Source organism: Argopecten irradians, chromosome 7 (assembly GCF_041381155.1).
Source record: "Argopecten irradians isolate NY chromosome 7, Ai_NY, whole genome shotgun sequence".
In the NCBI taxonomy this organism is placed as follows: domain Eukaryota; kingdom Metazoa; phylum Mollusca; class Bivalvia; order Pectinida; family Pectinidae; genus Argopecten; species Argopecten irradians.
Window position 1 is genome coordinate 22,334,067 of NC_091140.1, and position 18,824 is coordinate 22,352,890.

General features: G+C 36.0%; 2 protein-coding genes across 8 annotated transcripts in view; one reads left to right on the forward strand and one right to left on the reverse strand.

The window, feature by feature from the left end:
- Positions 1–5,142: 5,142 nt before the first annotated feature.
- LOC138327868 (short coiled-coil protein B-like) overlaps positions 5,143–18,824 on the reverse strand; it is a 34,404-nt gene continuing 20,722 nt past the window's right edge. Inside the window, exons 1-6 of one of the 2 annotated variants that reach the window (XM_069274305.1) lie at positions 11,786–11,913; positions 11,455–11,647; positions 8,203–8,265; positions 7,573–7,659; positions 6,918–7,056; positions 5,143–6,216 (exon numbers count right to left, since the gene is read on the reverse strand). In XM_069274305.1, coding sequence (XP_069130406.1) covers positions 6,189–6,216; positions 6,918–7,056; positions 7,573–7,659; positions 8,203–8,265; positions 11,455–11,518 — 381 coding nt within the window. In that variant the 5' untranslated portion in view covers positions 11,519–11,647; positions 11,786–11,913 and the 3' untranslated portion in view covers positions 5,143–6,188. Of the gene's footprint in view, positions 6,217–6,917; positions 7,057–7,572; positions 7,660–8,202; positions 8,266–11,454; positions 11,648–11,785; positions 11,914–18,824 lie in introns of those variants that run through there. The other variant, XM_069274306.1, reaches the window with a different exon arrangement.
- Positions 11,863–18,824, forward strand: part of LOC138327867 (uncharacterized) — a 78,586-nt gene continuing 71,624 nt past the window's right edge. For all 6 annotated transcript variants that reach the window (XM_069274297.1, XM_069274299.1, XM_069274302.1 and 3 more), the window contains exons 1-2: positions 11,863–11,996; positions 18,314–18,597. In XM_069274297.1, coding sequence (XP_069130398.1) covers positions 18,500–18,597 — 98 coding nt within the window. In that variant the 5' untranslated portion in view covers positions 11,863–11,996; positions 18,314–18,499. The remainder of the gene's footprint in view (positions 11,997–18,313; positions 18,598–18,824) is intronic.

Sequence of the window (18,824 nt, forward strand, 5' to 3'; positions counted from 1 at the left end):
TAGCAATAAGTTATACATGTATAAGAAGGCACTTTTGCTAGAGGGTTTTGAGACAATTGGAACTCGCTACCAAATAACAGTAGAGTTACCTACCCTTAATTGTTTAAAATCTTTTCTCAACAGCCATTGGCGCAATGTATCGTTCAAATTTTATCCTAGTTTTGATGACGATGCGCAACCAGAAATTTTGAATGTAAATAATCAAAACGCGCCACAATTAGCAAACCGATAACAATGGTGTCAAGGCCAAGGTAACACTATAAAGGGCAAGAGTAGATAACAATGGTGTCAAGGCCAAGGTAACACTATAAAGGGCAAGAGTCGATAACAATGGTGTCAAGGCCAAGGTAACACTATAAAGGGCAAGAGTCGATAACATTGGTGTCAAGGCCAAGGTAACACTATAAAGGGCAAGAGTCGATAACAATGGTGTCAAGGCCAAGGCAACACTATAAAGGGCAAGTCGATAACAATGGTGTCAAGGCCAAGGTAACACTATAAAGGGCAAAGAGTTGATAACAATGGTGTCAAGGCCAAGAGTCGATAACAATAGTGTCAAGGCCAAGGTAACACTATAAAGGGCAAAGAGTCGATAACAATGGTGTCAAGGCCAAGGTAAACACTATAAAGGGCAAGAGTCGATAACATTGGTGTCAAGGCCAAGGTAACACTATAAAGGGCAAGAGAGTCGATAACAATGGTGTCAAGGCCAAGGTAACACTATAAAGGGCAAGAGTCGATAACAATGGTGTCAAGGCCAAGGTAACACTATAAAGGGCAAGAGTCGATAACAATGGTGTCAAGGCCAAGGTAACACTATATAGGGCAAGAGTACCACCATTACAAGACACAACATGAACACAAGAGGCCCAGAGGGCCTGTATCGCTCACCTGGTTTTTAGCCCACCATCATCAGATGGTGGGCTATTCAAATCGCTTTTTGTCCGTGGTCCGTCGTCCGTCCTTCCGTCCGTCCTTCCGTCCGTCCGTCCGTCCGTCCGTCCGTCCGTCCTTCCGTCCGTCCGTCCGTCCGTCCGTCCGTTAACAATTCTTGTTATCACTATTTCTCAGAAAGTACTGAAGGGATCTGTCTCGTATTTCATATGTAGGTTCCCCTAGGGCCCTAGTTGTGCATATTGCATTTTGGGACCAATCGGTCAACAAGATGGCCGCCAGGCAGCCATCTTGGATTTTGATACTTAAAGTTTGTTATCGCTATTTCTCAGAAAGTTCTGAAGGGATCTGTCTCAAATTTTCATATATAGGTTCCCCTAGGGCCCTAGTTGTGCATATTGCATTTTGGGACCAATCGGTCAACAAGATGGCCGCCAGGCAGCCATCTTGGATTTTTGATAGTTAAAGTTTGTTATCGCTATTTCTCAGAAAGTACTGACGGGATCTGTCTCAAATTTCATATATAGGTTCCCCTAGGGTCCTAGTTGTGCATGTTGTGTTTTGGGACCGATCGGTCAACAAGATGGCCGCCAGGCAGCCATCTTGGATTTTGATAGTTAAAGTTTGTTGTCGCTATTTCTCAGAAAGTACTGAAGGGATCTGTCCTCAAATTTTTATATATAGGTTCCCCTAGGGCCCTAGTTGTGCATATTGCATTTTGGGACCAATCGGTCAACAAGATGGCCGCCAGGCAGCCATCTTGGATTTTGATAGTTAAAGTTTGTTATCGCTATTTCTCAGAAAAGTACTGACGGGATCTGTGTCTCAAATTTCTTATATAGGTTCCCCTAGGGTCCTAGTTTGTACATAATGCGTTTTTGGATCGATCGGTCAAACAAAACATGGCCCGCACAGGCTGCCCCATTTGGTTCCCTTAGATTTTGACTAGTTAATGATTGTCTATCGCTATTTACTCAGAAAGTATTGAATGAATCTGTCTCAAATTTCCATATATAGGTTCACCTAAGGGCCCTAGCTTGTGAATATTATCGGATTTGGGACCGACTTTCAAATCATCCAGATGGCCGACAAGGAGATCTTCTATGACTTTTGATAGTGGTAAGTTTGGTTACTCGCCTGTTTCTCAGGGAAGTACTGAAAGCGGTCGGTCTCAAATTTATATATATAGTATGTTTGCAAAAGTTTGATAAGCAGAGAACTATCCCTCTTTCAATTGTCAGGAACATAGATCCTTTCTTTGGTGGGCGCCAAGATCCTACCCTACTGGGATCTTTGTAGTTAGTCATTATCACAAGACTCTGACAATTAGAATAATAAGCAAAATTGACTCCCAAAGTTTAATTTTGAATCACAAACCATACAATGATGCTATTGATACCATACAAATATGCTATCCAATACATAGGTTCAGAGATAAAGTAATTTATAGTGAAAGTAGTAGCCTAATTGACCTTTTTGACCTTGCATCTATTACCCTCTAAGGCCCCGGGGGTCAGCCCTATCATTTGTACAATTTCAAATCCCAACCCTATAAAGATGCTACCATTGCATTATAAGTGCTCTTCCATTCTTAGTTGCAGAGAAGAAGTCGTTTATATGGAAATAGCTAAATTTAACCCCTTTTGACCCCACCCTTCAGCCCCCCGGGGGGTCAGCCCCATCATTTGCAAAATTTTGAATCCAAACCCTATAAGGATGTAACCGTTGCATTATGAGCGTAATCCCATGTTAAGTTGCAGAGAAAAAAGTCATTTATATGGAAATTGACCACTTTTGACCCCGCCCCTCAGGCCCCCGGGGGTCAGCCCTATCATTTGCACAATTTGGAATCCCCACCCTATAAGGATGCTACCATTGCATTATGGGTGCTATACCATGCTTAGGTGCAGAGAAGAAGTCATTTATATGGAAATAGCCAAATTGACCCCTTTTGACCCTGCCCCTCAGGCCTCCGGGTGGTCAGCCCCATCATTTGCGCAATTTGGAATCCCCCACCCTATAAGGATGCTACCATTGCATTATGGGTGCTATACCAGGCTTAGTTGCAGAGAAGAAGTCATTTATATGGAAAAAGCCAAATTGACCCCTTTTGACCCCGCCCCTCAGGCCCCCCGTTAGGTCAGCCCCATCATTTGTACAATTTTGAGTCCCCACCCTATAACGATACTACCATTGCATTATGAGTGCTATCTCTTGCTTAGTTTCAGAGAAGAAGTTGTTTTTATGGAAATAGCCAAATTGACCCCATTTGACCCCGGCCCTGAGGCCCCCCGGGGGGTCAGCCCTATCATTTGCACAATTTTGAATCCCCACCCTATAAGGATGCTACCATTGCATTATGGGTGCTATACCATGCTTAGGTGCAGAGAAGAAGTCGTTTATATGGAAATAGCCAAATTGACCCCTTTTGACACCGCCCCTCAGGCCCCTGGATGGTCAACCCCATCATTTGCACAATTTGGAATCCCCACCCTATAAGGATGCTACCATTGCATTATAGGTGCTATACCAGGCTTAGTTGCAGAGAAGAAGTCATTTATATGGAAAAAGCCAAATTGACCCCTTTTGACCCCGCCCCTCAAGCCCCCAGGGGGGTCAGCCCTATCATTTGCACAATTTGGAATCCCACCCTATAAGGATGCTACCATTGCATTATGGGTGCTATACCATATGCATGCTTGGTTTCAGAGAAGAAGTCATTTATATGGAAATAGCCAAATTGGCCCCTTTTGACCCCGCCCCTCAGGCCCCCGTAGGTCAGGCCCATCATTTGTACAATTTGAATCCCCACCCTATAAGGATGCTACCATTGCATTATGGGTGCTATCCCATGCTTGGTTTCAGAGAAGAAGTCGTTTATATGGAAATAGCCAAATTGACCCCTTTTGACCCCGCCCCTCAGGCCCCCGGGGGGTCAGCCCCATCATTTGTACAATTTGAATCCCCACCCTATATAAGGATGCTACCATTGCATTATGGGTGCTATCTCCATGCTTAGTTTCAGAGAAGAAGTCGTTTATATGGAAATAGCCAAATTGACCCCTTTTGACCCCGCCCCTCAGGCCCCCGGGGGTCAGCCCCATCATTTGTACAATTTTGAATCCCCACCCTATAAGGATGCTACCATTGCATTATGGGTGCTATCCCATGCTTGGTTTCAGAGAAGAAGTCGTTTATATGGAAATAGCCAAATTGACCCCTTTTGGCCCCGCCCCTCAGGCCCCCCGGGGGATCAGCCCCATCATTTGTACAATTTTCAGTTAGTAGCCCATATGGATACTACCAGTCAAATTTTGTTGAAATCCGACCAGCGGTTATGGAGAAGAAGTCGATTGTTGACGGACGACGGACGCCAGACGACGGACGCTGCGGTATCCCATAAGCTCACCTAGGTCCTTCGGACCAGGTGAGCTAATAATGCAGAGTTGCACTTCCTATATACAACACACCAGATACATGGCAGGTTGTCGTTAAATGACCATGGCTCTTACATGTATTTGTATTATGGTGTTAATATAATCAACCAGCAAACCTTCAGTGCCATCAATCATTTAATCTACTTATGTATGCCCGAATCCTTCAAAAGATCATATATAAGCACATTAGAAATTGAGTTATTTTGTCCTCACCAGTCTTGTTAGTTGAATGTATCGATACTTTTTAGGATCTCAAATCTTAAGCACCTAGAATTATCAGTGCCAAATTCCCAGAACTCTTAAAATAATTTCCTGGAAATTCACTTTGATAATTGGGTCCTCCATGTAGATATATGTAATGTGATTAGGTCTTGGTGAGGCTTTCAGGTTTGTCTCTTAAACAATTACAATCAGAGAAAGTGGAGAATGACAATGATTTCTCTGGCAATCTGAAACAGTTTTATAATCTCTTGGTTTGCTTGATATCAAAATGTTTGCTATTAGGGAACTAGCAGAGTAATCGTAGCTACTTGTTGAGATTGCTGATGTATATTGTCGGGAAAATGTCTGTTAAACTTGTGAACAGAAAGCATGGTGTACATGTACTCATAGGTTTGGTTTCAATGGTATCATGGATGTGGGAAACTATAGTTACTCTAATTTGGTTCCCTATTGTGATTATAGCAGACTTGTTTGGTTATAAAAATGGTGAAATTAAAAAAAAAATATGTAAAATTAATCGCATGCGATTATAAGTTGGTTCACAGTGTATTACAAGTAAATTAGAATTCAAATAACAAAGACAAAAGTCTTCAAGTCAAAAACATTTATTAAGGAACAAGACAAACATTATGCTTTAGATATATGGATTATTCAACGACATTAAAGCAAAATGTAAATCATAATAGACAATACATCAACATTTTGAATGGACAAATCAATTTAAAAGTTAGTAAATTGTTATATTTACTCTCTTCCAATAAAATTTGAAACTCTTGAAAAGGAAAGAAGTCAAGACTTCAACTTTCCTAGTTTTATAGATACAATTGGATTTCTAATTGGAAAGGTGTTCTCGAATGTACAATGTCACTTTCCCTTGTGCAGTCTTGATACTGCCAATATTTTGATACCTAATCTTTACTCTCATCATCGTATTTAAAGATAATTCTTTCCACACTTTTTGGAGATTAGGTTTAAGAGAACCATGCAAAATCTAGCATACATACTCACAAATAATGTGCAAAACACAAATAACATCTAGTCAGTATAATGGTGGACACACATGTATAATGAGAATATAATACCTACTACCATTGGTAAATTAGGGTGAAATGTATAAATGTTCACACATTAAGCTAAATATAAATGAGAAACATTGCTGTGAAACATTAAAGTTTTGATTTTTCCTGCTTCACCTAAAGTTATCAGAGAAACCTGGAATGTTGCTTTAAGATGTTAATCAGAAATAGTGAATGCCCAATTTTTAACAACCCACAAATCTGTTTTAGCAAAACATGAAAGTTTACACAAATTCTCAACAACCATACAGATCTGGTTTAGTAAAACATGAAAGCCAACAAGAGTAAATTTATAATACTGAGAATTGTGTTCGTTTATGGATCTCAGATCTGTTACGTAAATTTATAAATTGCCTGTGTGAGATTGAGTCCCCAACATAAGCGAACCACATATAATAGTAGAACAGATTGTCCACACATAGTAGTGACAGCTTAAAGCTTGTATAATATATGAAACAGCACAGCGATCTGGTTTCTTGGCAGGAACTAAAATTCTCTTCACTTTGGTACAACACTGAATTGCCACTATTGCACTTCCCCACAGAGTTCACAGCACCTCTTACTGTTCAAACTTTTTCTTCGAGGATCTACAAATGAAAGTATAACATTTTTGTCAGTACTCTGTATACAATAAAACATGTTTTTAATTAACACACTTACAACAAATTTATGTTTATAACATGGTGATTTTGATTTCCTGTCAAGGTTCCTATATGATATCTGCAATATATGGGTCAAGGAAGTAATATACATGTATATAATATAACGGTTGTTATTCATATAACTCTGGATCCTTATAAACATATGTCTATATACATTTTTGTATTTGCTATATATGTATAACAAACCATGTTTACAACAAAGTGATTTTGCTGGCCCCAAGAGGCTTGTTATAACCATATTTTACTGCATTTGTTCTTACAAGATACTGCATTGTAGCAAATCATTGTTTATATTCCATGTTGTACAAATCAATTGTATAGACAGTTATGGAATAAAGCTGAAATACTGTGATACTTTTAGTAATGATAACTGCTTAGCTTTAGATACTATTCTATAAAATACAAACTGAAGGACTGATTCTATAAAGGAATTAAATCCTAAGAGTGGTCACTATTCTTGTAAGATGAGTCTATCAAAACGTTTAATTTAACTTGCTTCGATCAGTGCTCAGTACAAACTTAGTCATTACAGGTAATTTTACAGGAAGAGAGATCTTTGGTAAAGTTTTGAAAGGGTACATGAAGATTGTTGCTACAAGACAAGGGTACAGAATAGTGAGTCTTACTTTTTCTTGCTCTTTGGAGATGTGGACTGGAACACGCTACTGGCAGCCATCAGGTTTTCTATGTACTGTCCCAGGACCTGGTTCTCAGACTTCAGCTTTAGATTCTCCTCCTTCACAGTGTCTACTCGAGATGATAGGTCTGTAACCAAGACAACAAAATATAGCAGGTCTGTAACCAAGGCAACAAAACATAACAGGTGTGTAACAACATAAAAACATAACAGGTGTGTAAACAAAGACAACAAAACATAAAAGGTGTGTAACCATGACAACAAAACATAACAGGTGTGTAATTAAGACAACAAAACATAACAGGTGTGTAACCATGACAACAAAACATAACAGGTGTGTAACTAAGACAACAAAACATAACAGGTATGTAACCATGACAACAAAACATAACACATCTGTAACCAATTAACAAGAAAGTTAAGTATTACAGATTTTAAGCAACACAATGAAACTCGACATATCAATTCTTTTTATTAAATGATATCACTATTCAGTTCATCTATAGTTCCAATATTTGAAAAGAGAAAATTATCCTTTCTCAAAAAATATTTAACTTTACAATTACAAACAAATGGTGAACAGTTTATTCATTCCCAGTAAATGAAATGACACACAAAGTTAATTTATATAAAAAAGAACTAACCATCCAGTGTGTTCTGTAGTTCCATCACCTGGGCAATGAGACGATGTTTCTCTTCCTCCTCATCTGGGTTCACATCTGGGTCAAGACCTGATAAAAAATTTTCACTCATCAATAAGTATATGAAACAAGTATCAAATGGGAATAATTTGTGTACCATGTGATACCTGATAACGTTTGTGTGGTACTAGTATCTCCAATGGTGATGAAAGGGCCTTCTTTGTTATCTTCCTACTGAAATGTCTTCACGATTGACGTCATCATACAACTTCATTCCATTACCAGTTGATACAATAGTCCCGCACAAATGTTATCGGGCATCACATGGTATGTAAATTATATCCCATAGTCTGCCATCCTATTTGTAAGTGTATTCTGTCTTTGCATATATATTATAGAGTAACTTCCCTTGTGAATAGGTACATTATTTTGTGAGTGATACCACTGTCCTTTCCCCTGACACGCATTATGTTACGCTGGCAAATACACAACGTCACAGTCAATACTTACACCCATGGTTAGATACTCTGTAACATGCAAATACAGAATATGATATATTATCCAGTAGTTGATGACCGCTGCCAAGGCAAGAACAATTTACCGGATACTTGAGACATAAAATTAAAAACTTACTGCTATAAGTGTCAGTCCTCACTTCTCCAGGATTGATAAATGAATGGTCCGTTTTAACGTCGCCTACAAGCAAACATAAATGAAACTGTACAAATGTTTATCCTTTTGATCATCAACAATATTATGTCTTAATTTTGGTCCATTAGAATGATAAAAAATATAAATACAGTTTGCAATATATCTTTTGTAAAGGTAATAATACAGAGCTATCCTGGTTATTTGTTCACATTGGTATATTCTTGATTAAATATCACTTTTCATACATTCTTATTACAATATAGTAGTAACTTGCAGTGTTCACCAGCTAGGATTTGAAAAGGGCAGGGCGATTGTAGGCAAAAAAGGGCATTTTTTTCCGCGAACATAAAACTTTTAGGGCATTTTATATATATGACATACAGCTGAAATATCAGGAAACAAACTGTATAATATGTATATTCATTGCATCAAAATCATCAATGATTGTAATATCAATACCTAATAGTTTTAGGCATCAACCGTAGACTTTGGGAGTGTTTTGTTAAATTCTCCCCAAAATGTCCGAGACATAGATAGAAAAATGTTGACATGTTTTTGAAAATAATTTGTAGTAAGATTTTTTTATTTGGATTAACAGGATGCACACAAAATCTGCTTTGTTTACAAGGTTCTGTAGTTGTCTCTGTACTCTCTGTTGATTCCTTAAGTCTAACTTCAAGAACAACTTCCATATATTTGTTTTTGCAATGTGTGTTGTCATTTACAAAGTCCATTCAGTCTCGCATCAAGTAACATTTACCAAATAAGTACATGTATTATAAATTGCCACAATTTGTCTTTAAGTGATCATGTGTTTACCATTTTGTTTCAGAATTTAGTTCTATCCATGAGCTTGAATGGATTTTACAGAATGAAAAGAGAAGAAAACAAAATTCTTTCAATTAAATTAAATTTATTTAACAACAAGTAAATGTTTAAAAACAATGTATCCACATATACAGCTCCCTCTAATCTCACCATGCACTCAGTAGACATACCTACACATCTCTCAGACATTACAAGTTATCAATATTAAAACAACACACTTTCATCCATGATAACAAGAAGTTAATAAATTGAAATTATGAAAAAATATATACAAATTGTAACAAAGTTGCATGTCCAAATTAAGTAGTTAACAACAATTGTAATTGACTTCAAAAAGAGTTCTTTGATAAAAGTATGTGTATATATAACCTAGGAAATTTGTCACACATCACTAAATCACTGACACACAATAAATAAGGCTGGTTGTGAGGTGTTCAAAAGTGAAGCCAGCGCTGGACATCAGGAGTACTAGTCCTCAGCATCAGATTTGTCATCTATGGAGTAGAAGGAAGCTCTACAAATAGAAAAGAAACCCAAAAATATTAAACAATTGGACCATTCTTCAAATTGTATTCTCAATGTTAATTATTTGAAATTGCATGTCTCTGAATTAATGTTTAAGATAGGCCTATTGGTCATGAAATAAATAAGTATTTTATAAGTATTTTATACGCAGTGAACGAATAAAACGGCTTATAGTAATACTTTTTGTTCAAATTAATTTTAAATATAAATGTATATAGAATCTAATGAGGAATTCGATGACTGAAAAATAACTCCGTGTATTTTTGATGGATTTGTGCCTGGACTTATAACGAAGCCATGCCTCACGGCTCACACTACCATAAACTCTATAATTAAACGACAAATTACGCAAGATATCAACTCCTATGTGTTATCGGTGGCATAGAATAATAATTGCCAATTCAAAATCTCGCTTCTTGATCGATAAAGCTTCTTATTTTGTGAATTTATTTACTTTTTGCACATCAAAGAAAAGCCGACACGCGAAAATGCCACGCCGATTTTGAAGCAATCGAAGCAAAAATGTATCAAAATATATGACGAAAATTGCATATAACTACATACCTGAACATCCACAAAAGATCGTGATATTTCCTTTGCCGATTTTGTTGAGTTCTTGGCGAGATAAAAACATTGTAAATTTGTTTATTGTGAGTCGGAAGTTGAAGACATCAATGATATGCGCGAGCAAGCAAACAGGAAGCAGGAAGTTGTGTTAGCTAGGACTTGCTAAGTCCGGAATTTGGGCCGACGATATCGGGACAGTATCGGGAAATCGAAAAAGGGGCAGGGCGATGGGGAAAAAGGGCAGGGCGTTAGGAAAAAAGGGCAGGGCGCTGGGAATTTAAGGGGCAGGGCGCCGCGCACCTGCTAAACCGACCTAGCTGGAACACTGTTTAGTAACTTGCATTATGAACTGATTGTTGCATATATATGTAGTAATAAAAATATAACTTATCATTAGTGTTGGGAATCGGTTGAAATTTCATGGTCGATCATCAGTTTTATTTAAAAAATTTAAAATGATATGAGTGACAACCACATACAAGGGAATGATTCTAACCAGTTGGCTATCATTTTTTTTGCATGATTTACTGATCAGCTAACTTTATACTCCTTTTACTTGATTAATTGATTAAACACCTCGAACCAACGATACTCGACGAACTCGATTAATCGGAACACCACTATTTATCATTATCATTATGATTGTATTTCACTACAATGTTTGAGTTGTTTGTTTTTCTTATCTTATTTTCAGAATTTATATCTTTGATGTAATTACCCTATATATCAGATCATTAATATAGTCATATACTGAAAATTAATTACCTGCAGTATTTAATTATAATATGAAATTTGATTTTAATATTATCAAAGGAGCTAGGTAAGTGGATTTTTCCCAATTCAATTCAGACAGTATAACATTCTGTTTTCTTTGAACTCTAATTCAGAAACAGTATATCTTTAATGGTTCTGTCAGGTTGACCACCAGCGACCAGTGCAGGTAGCTCTATTGTTAGAGCACTCAATTTGGCTATAGCGTTTGGAGAGATGTTTTGGTCTGTCCATCCATTTGCTCACGCCCTACTACATATTGAGGTAAAATTTAAACTACATGTACATGTCTAGCAAGAATTTTCACCACTGTTAGAATGTTTCAAGACTTAAAATATTTAGAATTCATTCACTTGCAATTCAATTTTTGGTGTAATACATATAATTTAACCAAGGATTTATAAGTGACTTATATCCTCCTCATCTACATCCTTGATATTTAACATATCACTATTCTGCATTTCAACATCAGTTGCATGATTTGAAATCATTATTATTATTGGGGAGGGGTCTGCATCTTGAGTAGGTCATCACTAATCAAACCTGTGTCACTGTCGCTTGATAGAGGTACATTAAAGAGATCTTCTTTATTGTTGCCCGTCGACATCGTGATTTGGGTTGATGTTGACACACGTATAATTGGCACAGGTGTGGACGTCGTAAAAACCGGTGACTTCAGATGCTGCACAAGTCTTCAGGCAAAACCTTACGATCGTCCTATGACTCAACAGGCAGTCTTTGGGAGAAAGAAAGAAAAGAAAACATATTATGTACGACAAAATATAAACGTTTCATAATGTTGATAATATCATGATTTATACTTGTAAATATAGAAAGATACTATCAAAAGCAATTCAATATATTCACAACTAACATTGCATCCATCGTCGGCCGCCATGTTGGATATTACTCAAGTCACATGACTGTGACGTCACGATAAGGTGCTCGTTCACACACGAGTTCATTCAAGCTGTCAACAAACCACGAGGAATGTCGACGGAGAGTGACAGGACTAAAAATGTCGGACGCTAACTCAACTGTGTCACGGACTCCATAACGACAGGACTAAGTCATGCCTCTCACTTGTAAGTAAAACAAATATACACAAATGTAAGATATGTTTAATTGATACTTTAAACGGCCGCTATAAAGTTCAAGCTAAAAAGTGAAAAAAAATGTCGTTGGCCTTTGAAATCTTGTATTCGCCCTGATTGCCAGTGGCCCAGTTGTCTGTCACACCTGTGTGCTTTTGCTTTTGTTATAAATCACTGAAACACCTACACCCCGTCCCTTTGTACCGACCTCACAGTCATCACATAAATGTACTTCTTACCACAAAATAGGCTGCCTACTCATTCTGGATGCTTCTCAGAAGATGAAATATTTTTCTATTGAAATCTTTTTACAAATCATTGTAACCAAATTTTTGAAATTCACCTTCAAATATTTTAACTTCTAAAAATATAAATGAAGACATGGAAATGCCTATATTATTCCTAATTTTGTTACTTTTGATAAGTGTTACCTGTAGAATTGTTTATTGTTAGTTTGATTCACTCAGGTGTACTGTGATTTAATTTTGAGATGACAGGTAGATTGGTTTGTAGGAAAATAATAAACCAGCGTTAAAGAGCCAAGACAGAGGCGTACAGACATAAGCTGTCCCCTATCTCAATCTGATAAGAAAAGAGCCTTTCGGCAAAAATAGTGTCCACCACAAGTTTTCTCCATGTATACTTGCAATTGGCCAGATTTAAAAACAGTGTTTTTGTAAGGAATTTGAAATCCTCAGATGTACTTTTCTAAGACACAAGTGTGTATTCAACACATGTTATAACATGACATGGTATACGGTACTAGTTCTATAAGGATGACCCAGATAAGTTACAAGATAAACACTTGTGTTTTTGTAACAATCGTAAAATTATTTAAACTATTTCTTTTCTGCTAATAGGAGTTAACCCCTGTGGTTACTTGAATGCATGTCAGTACTAGGCAATAAGAAAGTAAACTGGAGTGGTGTTATAGGAAAAGGCAAGATTATCAAGTGTTGCAACAATATATCACAATGCGTAGCAGTTAGTGGTCTAAGACTAACCCTATAGGGATTAGAACATAGTTGTACACTATTGTCACTACACAACCATTAGCATGTGTGTATTATTTATACCAAACCCTGAAATACCTAGAAGTTGTGTATACACACATTACACCCAAACTATCGCATTTCAAAATTATTTATAACAAATGGTATGTTAACAAGATATTTCAAAAGACATAGCATTTAAGTATGTATATAATTAACAAGGGTCAAAGAAATTAACACAAATAGATCTACAAAAGTATATGATCATTATAAGTTATGATTACAAAGAAGAATTATGAACAAATAAATCATTCAAAGAAGTAGATTATAAGTTAGAATGAATACATATTTATTTATGTATGGAATTTACATAAAGTAGGGTAATTTGTACCACAGCTAATACATGTGCATATTAAAGGCAGGATTTAACATTAACACACATGTGGAATACATCTGTATACATTTGTGTAATTGATTGTCACCCTTACAGAATGTATATATATATATAGAGTTCTGTTTATCTAAGCTATGAAATCATATAACAATGTTTTTGATATCTTTTTGTAAGATATTTCCTAAAATAAGGATAATTTTAATTTATGTGATAATTTAAATCTCTATATTTAATGTTAATAATGAATGACATTTTATCACTGTCACGACCATATTAGGATATCAAAATAGATCTGTCAAGTCTTCACAGGTTACACCAGGTGGTTGTAGGTTTTTATACACAGGTGTAACAAATTGAGCCTTTGAATGTCACTTCTTCTACAATCGATTCCTATCTACCTAATATGAGCTGCTGTAGGGTCGGTCGGGTAGCAGTTTGTACAGGTCCACCACCTTTCACCCATACTACCAGGATAAAGTGTCTGACATAGACATGGATTGAGGTCAGGTAATGGTTTTTGTACATACTACCTTCTACATATATATAACTGTGAAATATCGGACTAGATGGACTAGACTCCACATTGGAGACATTGGATCGAGGTCACCTGTCTTTTAGGTCATTTAGGTTTTCTGATATTATATATCAATACCATTCTTTTATTGATATTCTAGCTAGTTCTTGATGTTTTTTAGATTCTCATTCAGCCACATTTGCTGATGAAACTTACAGGTACATGCATATATCTGAAGCTATGAATTGATAGGCATCTGTTAAAACAGGCCAAATCCCCTTAAATCAGCAACAAGTCATGATCAGCATGATCTAGCTTGTTGATCGAAACTTTTAAGTTAAATAAAGATCTATCCATGTAGGGTAGTTTGGGTGTTTATATTATGAAGTTTGGATATGAACCAACAAAGCACTTTAATGTAGATATGGTCTTGAATAATTTCAATATATTATTTAGACATATGGAAATTATATATAAACATACTAAACAACTGAATTTTGTGTTCATGTTCTTTGTAAGTTGAGATGACCGTAGTAAAACTTACTGCTATCAGAGTAATTAGTAAGTGTAATAATAAGTGTAATAATCTATGAAAGTCTTTGTGGGAAGTGAGTCTTCACATTATATTGAAGCAGGTTTTGAATATTTTGTATTATGAGCTAGTTGAAAGTCAACAAGTGTTCAAACAAGTGTTCACTCCTCACGTGTATTAAAGGAGTAAAACAAAAAATCCCTGTCCGAAATAATTTTCTATAAATTAGAGGTCTTTGCAACAACAAAAAATATTTTTTAAAACCACATTTGTTATACTTATATAATTGAAGGATCAAATTATTTCTCTTCAAAGTCAATTACATGTATCTGTAATGTGTCAATTACACCTATATAGAGTATAGCTATATATAGTGCATAAGTCAATCTATATGGGTATGTATATAAATCAAGTGAAGTCAATTTGGGTGGTGGTACATATTTAGATTTATCTCAGTCTCCTTAAAGCCTGCTTGACCTAAGGGCATTCTGTGTGTATGATAAAATTTGAATCAGTCTGCTAAAAAGTCCTAACAGTTTTAGCACCAGTTAATAGACACACAAGCACAACACTGTACTAAGTGAATTTTGATTCTTTGGTTAGTTGTTCATGATCATTGTTACTAAACATGGACATGTTTCATCCTTATCACTGTCTTACCAAAGTGTATGGTTAAACCTCTCTATTAAGACCACTTAAGGTACAATTAAGTAAGGTGGGGCCGCGGTGGCCGAGTGGTTAAGTGGTTAAGATGTCCCGACATATTACTTACAAGCCCTCCACCTCAGGGATTTGAACCCGAATCCCTTGTGGGGAGGTTGCCACATATATACTGACCGCTAGTCAGTGATTTTTCTGCCGTTTTGGACACCAAGGACACCAAGTAAATGGTATACCTTATTCAGCAGATGGCCTTCATACAAAGGTGATTACCACTGCAAGTTTAGGTATATTTAATACTGCAGATGCATTTAAACTCTTCTAATTCAAAGACTAGATCAGTCCAATATGAACTTTCAGGGGTGATGAGTCAACTGTATAATGCTTAAACACATATTTCCAAAACAATACAATGGATCCTTCAAAGTTAATATAACCATTTCAAGACATCAAACGCAATCAAGAATTATTTTTAGAAGCTGAAGTAGGATAAAGTATTCCTTCTGAGGACACATCATCAGGAAACAGAAGCATACATACTGCCCATCATGTTTAGATTTTAACCTTAGGTTTCTTTGTCTCGCTGCTCTGGACCTTCATGAAGTTATTTATGGATGTACAGTCAAGTCTGCTGTAGACACTACCTCTGTATAAAGACCACCAGTTTGATGAGACCACTATCTGAGGGTCCCAAATGGTCACTTATACATAAAGACCACATGGTTATAAAGACCTTTTTTCCTGGTCTCTGATGTATTTCAATTATTCACCGACAGGTTTGAATATACAACATAGATTTACAATCAAATGGGATGAGGAATATTCTATAAAGTGTAATCTCATCAGTAAATACCTGGAGGACGTTAAAGGGATATCATATATCAGGTAGTATGTGCTTCCTGTGTGATGACAGGTGTAGCCTGGACAAATAGCTCCAGCTTCTCTACAATGCAGCTTCTCTTGCTGGGTATTTATCAATGTTCATAAGTCATCAAAATTTTTGTTCGTAAATCATTCAAATATTTGTAAATATTTTTGCATTATACCAGATGTTTGCATTGCAATCAATTTAAGGCATACTCACACATAGAATTGATAAAGAGAAACCGAAGGGAGATTTCAGTTGAATTGATGAGAATATTTTCTTTGTCTTTATGTTAAATTCAGTATAGAGAAAGGTTATGAGTGGATATATTGACTTATAGTTCATACCAGAAGATAAATTAGCGTTGCTACTGGTTGATACCTCTATATATATGCACACACACATTGATAATGCAATGTGCTGACTTATATGGAATTTGCAGAATGAAAGATTTATGGGATTTTACTTTATGAACTTTAAACATGAGAATGTTCTTTGTTGAATTTTAAAGATTTTTTAAGACAATTTTTCATCTGTTAAGTCAACTGTCCAAGGTCTTGTGAAAAAAATTGCTGCTCAAAGGTTTCATTGATTATTTTCAAACCAAACCAAAGGTTATTATAACTCAAATATTTAATTATTGAACTTTCCTTGTGTGTACCTCACAGCCTAAGGTGGTGTTTGATTTTTGTAATGTTGTCCTACTCAGATGAGAAGGAACGTTGTGGAGTGTCCAATTACCTGTGTATACTCTGGATCAGTGATGATCGGTAGCTCAGGGCGGACTGTCCGTCACGGCCTTGACTGGAGACTAATGGAGAAGTAAATACTCCATAATACTTGTAATGAAGCATGTCTGTACTACTACTCCAGTCTATTATATACACAACAATAATCAGGTGAGGAGTAAATTAAGGTCAGTTATCTCCCCCTGACCTACATTCTTACAGCTGATCGCATCATTGGCTAACAGCTGGTAGAATCAGCAGAATTGCTTTGACATTGGTGTCAACATTCACGGCTTGGCTCATTTGTGTTGAAGAATTTGACTGATTTGGGATATTCGTAACATAACCATCAAATATCACTTACGACTCATTTATATAAAATTTCCAAATCTGATTTTAAATGAATAAAACAATCATTTTGGAGAAATTTTTAAAGAATATCAAGTTTTACCATATCAAATTCCAATGCAATTACTCATTTTGAGATTTCTCTAAATGACATCACTTGCAACATTTTCAGTAAATTTTGCATATATTGTAAAAGCAAAAAACTTGTGTATACTACACTATAACAGATTACAATTTTATTGAAAATTGACTGGGTGAGGTCCCATTTACGTCATAATTATTAGTCAGATGCTATAATTCAATATCAGGTCAACTTTCCAATTTATTTTGAAATTAATTACCTATGATCACAGAAAGATGTCCTAATTCAAACTACAACATTAAATATTCTGAATACCAAGCATTTATTTCCTAATATTATATTTCATTATCTGAAATGTACAACTTTAACAACTGTTACCCGGTAATTCTAAACCATTGATTCAAGTGTTTGATTAATTTATCATCTTATAATATTTAAAGCCATGGTCATTTAAGGACGTATGTGCCACTGGTTTAGATGGTGAAGGAAAGCCAGAGTACCTGGAGAAAAACCATTAGCACCTGGCAATTGCCCCACCTGTGATTCATACTCAGGTACCATAGGTGATATAGACCTAATGTGGTAATACATCATCAAAACATCTTAACCACCAAATCATCTACTTGGGCTCCACACTGTCAAATGATTTTGTAATTTACAACTTTTATCATCTGTGAGACTGTTTGCTATCTTACAAGATGTAAAACTACACTGGTTTATAAAACACTGGGTTAAAAAGAGGAGAAAACAAAGGTTACCGACCAACTATTATAAACAAGTCTTTATTTAAACTTGTACAAAGTTGTTTACTAAAATGACTCATAGATATTAGGGATGATCTACAAGAATTTCCATTATGTTTCAGGCATGTTGTACTGTACAGAAGAATTAAGGTATCATGGACATGTGCATTAAATCATTTTCAATTTCATGTTGTAAACATGAAAATCTTTATTGTTGTTAGATACATAAACCAATAATAATCTTAACTGTGAACATATAGCCTTAACGTTCTTGGTTCATATATATATATACTGCTGCTGCTAATGTTGTGTACTTGTGCGTGAGTGTATTTTGTTTAGATCTTGAAGGGTTCAGTGTGGAGCTGGATTAAGTTTTGTTTACTCTGTATAAATATCTATCAAGAATAAATGGAATATTATCTTTATCACAATATTTACTTTTTATTCCAGAAGTGGACAACCCAGTTCAGCTGATGTAGGACTCACCAGCCCCAACGTTTCCGATTTGTTGTGTGTTCTAGTTGATTGAGGAATATTAATTGGAGATTTATGGAAATTAACGAAACATAATGAGCTGATGGTGCAATATTCTGTGTTGTTGTGTGCAACTGAGTCGATGCTGAGGCAGGGGCTGCGATGGCCAACAGTAACCTGCTCAGTCGAATTAACAATAGTTTACCCGAAGGTTGGGAAGCGAAATTAACGGTTGACCACGGCAGAATATACTACATAGAGTAAGTACCAAGATCGTGTGACAGGTTTGAAAATTTACATATTGACTGGTCTTTGTTTATATTGATGTGTATCACAATCAATTTAATGGATTAATGTCTCTGCCTTTATTGAATTTTTGTGTCTATGTAGATTCTGTCACCAGAACTCATGACAATTTCATTATCCTCTTGTGTTAAGTTGTCAAGGAGACTTCTATATTAGCATGTTTATAGCATCAGCCCAGCTT